This window comes from Lagopus leucura, unplaced genomic scaffold, assembly GCF_019238085.1.
Source record: "Lagopus leucura isolate 7727_CA_CO unplaced genomic scaffold, USGS_WTPT01 Super-Scaffold_650, whole genome shotgun sequence".
Lineage (NCBI taxonomy): Eukaryota > Metazoa > Chordata > Aves > Galliformes > Phasianidae > Lagopus > Lagopus leucura.
The window spans coordinates 7,776,334-7,783,597 of record NW_024962253.1 but is presented as its reverse complement, the minus strand read 5'-3'; the positions used below and the strand labels follow the sequence as shown (position 1 = coordinate 7,783,597).

Here is a 7,264-nt window from a genome sequence, read left to right as displayed (position 1 = left end):
CCCATTGGGTTATGGTCATGGGTCTGGGGCCACCACCTTCCATTTCCCATTGGGTTATGGTCATGAGTATGGGGCCACCACTGTGAGTTGGTTGGGTGAGGGTACCCCAAAATGGGCAACCTTTTGTTCCCGTGTCAGGGCTGGTGTTTGGTGGGAAATCCCAGCCCAGGCATCCCAGAGGAATATGGGAGAGGTGGGGGGTGTGGGTGGCAGGAAGAGCATGGGAAGACCCTTGGGGGCACAGCTCTTCAGCCACGTCGATCAGTTCAAACACTTCTGCAGTCGGGTAACGTAATTAACGCGTAGTCATAACATCACTGTGAAAAGATCCAATTAGGGGCATTCAAAGGCCTAATCAGGAGCGGTGGTATTCCCAATTCCAGATAGCAGTGACGAGGATGCAGATAGCTCCTGGCTGGATCAGATGGGAGCAACTGGGCGGGCCCACAGCCCAGCGTGCGCTCCGCTTGCTGTTTTCATTAGAAGTCGCTTGATTACAGGAAAACCTTTAGCTATGTCAAAACAAAACAAAGCAAAACAAAAGATCCCCTTCCCACCTCCCCCCGCTGGTGTTTGTGAACTTGGCACCGAGACAGGGCTGAGAGCTGGAAACCTATGGAGGCTTTGGCTTCTCTGCCTCTGGGCTGCAAAAGTTGCTTTAAATTCCACCTAAATTCCCTTTTCTGAGATGAGCTAAGGAGTCTCAGTTCTTCCACGGTGAAAAAGAAACTTTTTCTTCCTCCTGCCCTCATTTTCCATTATTATATTTGTTCTTTACAGTAAGTTTGCACAATGGCCTTGGTCCTGATGGGGCCCCTGGGCAGCTGTCGTGCAACCATAGAAAATAATAATAAACCACCGATAGCAACGGATGGAGGGGCACTTAATAACGAAACAAGGGCACGCATGTTTCCAGCATTGAGCAGCAGCATTGTTTGTTGGGATGTGGGAGTGCCAGGAGCTCACTGGGACTCTTCTAGGCATTTAGCTTCGAAGGGATGTGTGTGCTCCGAGGACCTTGTAAAAACTGTGGTTTTAACTCAGTACAGGAATCCTAAAGAGCTGCTCAGCCTTTGGTGTCCTGGCTGTACAGCAGCCGTGGTGGTCTGAAGGAGATCTGGCCACAGATTTCCCAAGATTTGGCTTCTTTGTGCTGCAGATTTTCCAGTATATTTTTACTTTTTTTTTTTTTCCCACTAATTTCCCATGATTTGGGGTTTTGTATTGAAAAGTTTCAAAGATTTTCTTTTTTTTCCCTCCCCCCACAAATTCGCCAGGGTTTTTGTTTTTATGTTAGTTTGCAGTAGGGTTCACTGCTGAGAAAGGGTCTGGTTCCAGCCATGGCATTGGTTTTCTTGTGGTAGGTGGCATGGGAACATGAGATGAACTCAAAGCAATGTCTTGGGGTATTTGAATCATAGAATGACTGAGGTTAGAGAAGAGATCAGGTGCGACTGTGAACCTATCCCCACCATGCCCACACACAAAGAATGAAGATTGGAAAAGATCTCTTAAGGTCAAGTCCAACCACTGACTCTCCCCATCTTGCCCACTCATGGAGTCATAGGAGCACTAAGGTTGGAGAAGGTCTCTAAGGTCATCGAGTCCAACCGTCAGCCGGTCACTACTGTACCCCTGTGATCAGAGAAACATGAAGCTTGGAGAAGACCTCCAAGGCCATCTGTTCCAACTGCTGGCCCATCACCACCCTGCCCACTCACAGCATTTTCAGGGTCAGGAAAGACCTCCAAGATCCCCAACCCCAGTCTGCCCCCACTGACCATCTCATCAATTCCCACATCTCCACAGTTCTTGGCCACCTCCGGGGCCATTCTTACCCCTCGCTATGCTTGGGGAACAAATGTCCATAAGCAGCATCACTGCATCATTTTTTCCTTCTTTCATATGACCTCCTCTCTCGCCCCGCTGACGCCATTGGCTTTTCCCATTCATTGGTTCAGCGGGAAACACGGGTGCCAAGAAAAGAGGGGAGCAGGGAGGTCCCAGCGGTGGTGAAAAGCAGCACTGGTGGGGCTGGCAGAGGGCCTGGGCCTGTGTGATTCCCATGGCTGCTGGAGCAGACACCCAGCCAAGAGTGGAGCCCGTGGGCGGAAGGCGCTGTGCCGTATTTACACCGCACTGTCCAGAATCCCGGATTACCTAAGCCTTGTCCGTGAGGTCTGCTCACCCCGTGCCATTGAAAACCCGAGTGGGATTCATTCATGAGCTCCAGCCCTCCACAGAGCTCTGTTCATTCATCGCCGGGGCGGTTGGCTTCTGCTTTTTTTTTTTTTTTTTTTTTTTTTTTTTTTTAATGCAATTAAATTACCTCTTTGTACGTCAGGCTGAGCCACTCGTTAAGGGGTCTTCTCAAACGTAAGCACAAACACGGGGTGAAAAAGGCCTTTCTGCCCCTCTCCCCCCCCCCCCCCCCCCCCCCGCCTCCTGAAAGGGATGCTTTTATGTTAAAGAAAATAAACAGAGGGATTTTAGCAGGTCCAACGCCTGCTGCAAAATTCCCTCCACTGCTGTAAAGCAGAACGCGTGCAAGCTGCAGGCACCAGTGGCTGCACTTACTATGGGGGGTGAAGGCAGGGGGGAGTAGGTGGGGGTTGGATTTTTTATATTTATTTATTTTTACAAGCTAGCTTTGCTTTCCCAGCTCTTTAAGCAAACAGCGAGTTAAAACATCTTGAAATATCAAATACAAAATGAAAAAAATGAAAAAAAATTGAAAACAAACCCCTGGGAAGGGTGCGGCAGGGGAGGGTGGGGGGGCACAGCAGCATTTACATCACCCCGCATCATTCTGTTTTTAGGGGGGAGGGTGTGGAAAAACGCACTGCTGGGGGTATTTCTCACTGCTACCCCCCCCGGCACACCTTCCTTTTTGGGCCATGAGCCCCCATGACTGCCAGTGACTGCAGAACTCTGTTCCTTGCTGGCACTGAGAAGAGGAAATGAGCGTTGCACGGCTGCGGCGCTGGAGCTGCGTTTTGTTGTTGTCTTTTTTTCTTCTTGTTTGTGATTAAAAAGAAGGCTGTGCCGGAGGAGCAGCAAGAAGTCGTAGGTGAAAGACACAGAAAATACTGAGAATAGTGATATTAAGTCTTGGGGTGGGCTGTGGGGGAAGAGGGTGCTGCTGGATCACCCCCATGCATTCCTGCAGCGTGGTTGCATTTTGGGTTTTTTTGTTTTTCTTTTTTAAAGTGCAATTATAGAGATGAATGGTTCCCAGGTCCCAACATGCCTGCAAGGACTGGGAGGGATTACAGAGCAGCACCGTGTGCGGATGCTGCATCAAGGAAAGGGGTTTGGTGCTGCTCAGCACCCCTGGCCCCCTCCCCTGGTACTGTAACCCCACTCCAGAGGATGGAGTGAAGACAAGGGCAAAGGGAACCAAGTTTTGGGTGGCTTTTGTGGCTTTTGGGGCTGTTTTTCTTAACAGCATGCAGCTTCCGGCCTCCACCCCACTGCCTTCCACTTGGCCTGGGCTTCCCTCACCTGGCTCTATGAAAGCCCCACAGTGGGGCAGCTGAACCCAAGGGTGGTGTCCCGTGTGCTGCTTTTGGAACCACGTCTTGTTTTATCACACTGGCTCTGCACAATGGGTGGTAATTTGTTCATGGAGATGGGCTGTAGAGTGTTAGGTTGCACCCTTGGTATGCTCAGGGATCATAAAATGATCACAGAATGGTGGAGCCACAGAGTGGGGACCTCAAAGGTCACAGAACTAGAGAGTGGTTGGGTTGGAAGGGTCCTTGAAGATCACAGAACCGGAGAAGTGTTGGGTTGGAAGGGACATCGGAGATTATGGATTGATTGGGTTGGGTTGGAAGGGGTCTTAGAGACCCCCAAATTCCAACCCCTTGCCTTGAGTAGCACCATTTCCCACCAGACCAGCTTGTCCAAGGCCCCATCCATCCCGGTCATGGGCAACTCCAGGGTGCTGAGGTTGTCAGGGTGTGTGTGCAGAGCATTGTGAAAAGAAGGAGCTCATGACATCGCATCACTTTTGGATCAGAACGCCTCCACAGTCCTCAATTTCTCCATCTTTTTGTCTCCCTGTAGATTCCCAAGTTCTACAGGAGTCAGGGGATAACTCACACTGGTGCGTGGTGGCATACTGGGAAGAGAAGACACGCGTGGGTCGGCTGTATTCTGTCCAAGAGCCCTCCCTGGATATCTTCTATGATCTACCTCAGGGGAATGGCTTCTGCCTCGGGCAGCTCAACTCGGACAACAGAAGCCAGCTGGTGCAGAAGGTGCGCAGCAAGATCGGGTACGGCATCCAGCTCACCAAGGAGGTGGACGGCGTGTGGGTCTACAACCGCAGCAGCTACCCCATCTTCATCAAGTCGGCCACACTGGACAACCCCGACTCCAGGACGTTGCTGGTGCACAAAGTGTTCCCGGGTTTTTCCATCAAGGCTTTCGATTACGAGAAGGCGTACAGCCTGCAGAGGCCGAACGACCACGAGTTCATGCAGCAGCCGTGGACTGGATTTACCGTGCAGATCAGCTTTGTGAAGGGCTGGGGCCAGTGCTACACCAGACAGTTCATCAGCAGCTGCCCGTGCTGGTTAGAGGTTATTTTTAATAACCGATGACACGAGACGGAGCGGACTCACGACATTTATACTACTTTGCTGCTATTACTTCCTTCTGAGTGCTTGCTTTTCATGCAACCTTTTTGTTTTTGTTTCGTTTTGTTTGTTGTTTTTTTTTGGGTTTTTTTTTTTTCTCCCCCCTATTTTGAGAAATAGCTTATGGAAAGATTTTCGCCTGGGTATTTTGATAAATAGATCTATTTTTTGAACGTGCGAACGACCAATAACTCGAGAGGAGGGCGCGTGGGGCAGGGAGAGATCGCATATGATCATCATTTCCCACTTCCCAAAGGATTGTTCTATGTGATGGATGGGTCGGGAGCCACTTGCTCTTGGGTAGCGTGAGGGGATCCTTCTATTTTTCACGCCTCCTAGTCCCAATGCTGGTGGCACCCGACCAGTACCCCTGCCCAGCAGTGCTAACCCAACGTAGCCCCACCAATGGTGCACAGACTTCCCACCAGGTCTTACTCCACCCGTGTGGTTTTTGCCATTGGGCCGTTGCTGTTGTTGGGTTCACCTCCTGCCCATCCTTCCCATCCGCCCATCTTTCCGCAGCGTTTTTCCTGTCATCGTGGATTAATACAAGGGGAGAAAATGGCGATGAAGAAACTGTGCGTGGCCCGTGCTTTGCGGTTGGAGCTGAGATGTGACGTAAGCTAGGAGAAGAAACAAACAGACAAACAAACAAACAAACAAAAGAAACAAGCAGCAAAACAAAACAAAAACAAAACAAAAAAATGGGGAATAAAAAAGTGTTGAGGATAGTTGGTCTGTCGGAACCTGTTGGATCAGGTTGCCCCAGCACCATCGTATCTGGAGACGCCGTTGTGCTTTCATTTCTTCTTGAATTCATACACACGTATGATACTTTTACACTGTTCTTAGCTCAATGAGCATGTTTAGACCTTAACATAAGCTATTTTTCTAAATACAAAGGTTTAAATGAACAAGAGAGCATTCTCATCGGAACTTTGGCATCGTAGTGCTTTGGAAAGAAAACACACACACAAAAAAAGGACTCCTTGAAAAAAAACCTGAGATTTATTAAAGAAAAAAAAAATGTATTTTATGTTATATATAGATATATTATTACTTGTAAATACAAAGACGTTTTATAAGCATCATTATTTATGTATTGTGCAATGTGTATAAACGAGAAGAATAAGAAAAGATGCACTTTGCTTTAATATAAATGCAAATAACAAATGCCAAATTAAAAAAAAAAAAAAAAAAAAAAAGAACACGAGATTGGTGTTTTTTTCTATGGGTGTTCTCATCCAGATGAATGTTTTTTGTTTTTTGTTTTTTTTCTAAAGGATTTTATGTTCCATTAAAAAAAATAAAAACGTACACTTGACCCTCGGTGCGGAGTGGCTTTGTTAGAGGTGGGGAGATGCAGCAGGAGGGGTGTTCCTGTTGCTTGCCATTTCAGGTTGAGCTGACCCCCGTGGCAGCAGCCCAGTGTTCTTCCTATGCCATCCTGTCCCTAAAATACGATGGCTTTCATGCCAGCGTATCATCTGGGTTGCTCCACAGATCCATGGGTTTGACTGGAGCTGTGCATCACATCCAACTGGGTCACCCCCATGCATTCCTGTCCCCATGTCCTCAGCAGGAGAGCAGTTCCTTTAGCTGATTGAGCTCCTGCGTTTGGTGAAGGCAAATTTCTGAGTGGAAACCACCGGCCCCGTGGAGCCTGGAGGCTTTGGAGAGGTGCAGCATCCGTGTCTTGAATCCTACTGGCCTTCACGTGGTGGACAGATGTGGTAGAGGATGAGTCTTTGTGAGCATTAAGAGCAGGTTGACCCAGTACTGCCCCTTTCTGTTCAACATTCCCCACCCAAAGGGATTTGTTGAGATACAATATTCGGTCTGCTCTGAATGGACTGTGCCTCATCTGGATTCCTTTCACTGAGCCCACCAACCAGCTTCAAAATAGCTTTGGATCATGTGGATGTACCCACCTGCCTTGCTTGGTGTGCCCTAGAGATGCCCAAGAGGGCAGACATTGGTGTATCTTCGTCTGTGGTACAGTGTGCTTCATTTTGTTTCCTTTCTGTGCCATCGGACTTAAAACACTCAACAACCTCTTGTATGTCCAGTGGTCAGACCAGCAGCAATGATTTGTGTCAGAGGCTCAAGGAGAAATGCGCTGGCCCATTCCATGGTACCTCTCCCCACAAAAAGGCCTCAAAAGTGAAGGATAGAATGGTCATCGTCGTGAAACTCTCACCTCCCCTGAGCTTTGGTAGCATCTACCAGCAGGAGCACGACTGTGCAGACAGCAGGTTGAGGTGTCCTCCTGGGCGCAGTGCTGCTGAGCTGCGACTGCAAGTGTCTCCTGGGGTTGGGAGATCCTCTGCATGTCCCATGTTGTACCTTGTCCTGTGCAGCTGCCTCTTGCAGGAGATGCGCTGCTGAGCTGGCTGGGTCTTTGGTTGGGTTTGGTTGAACCTTTTGTTTGTATCTTTGATTGGAACTTTGGCAGCACTTTTGTTTGGAACTTTGGACCTTTGTTTGGTTGACAGGTTGGATGTCGTGGTGCTGGAGAATGAGCTGAAACACCCCAAATAGTCCTTCATTTTCTGGGTCCTCTGCTTAGACTCGTCTGTGAAAATACTAGACACAGCATCACTGCTGTCTGAAAGCCA

The 7,264-nt window shown here is 48.8% G+C and overlaps 1 protein-coding gene across 2 annotated transcripts in view; it reads left to right on the top strand.

The window, feature by feature from the left end:
• The window catches only part of SMAD7 (SMAD family member 7), a 25,831-nt gene extending 19,999 nt beyond the window's left edge, over positions 1–5,832 (top strand). For both annotated transcript variants that reach the window (XM_042862427.1, XM_042862426.1), the window contains exon 4: positions 4,072–5,832. In XM_042862427.1, coding sequence (XP_042718361.1) covers positions 4,072–4,610 — 539 coding nt within the window. In that variant the 3' untranslated portion in view covers positions 4,611–5,832. The remainder of the gene's footprint in view (positions 1–4,071) is intronic.
• Positions 5,833–7,264: the final 1,432 nt, after the last annotated feature.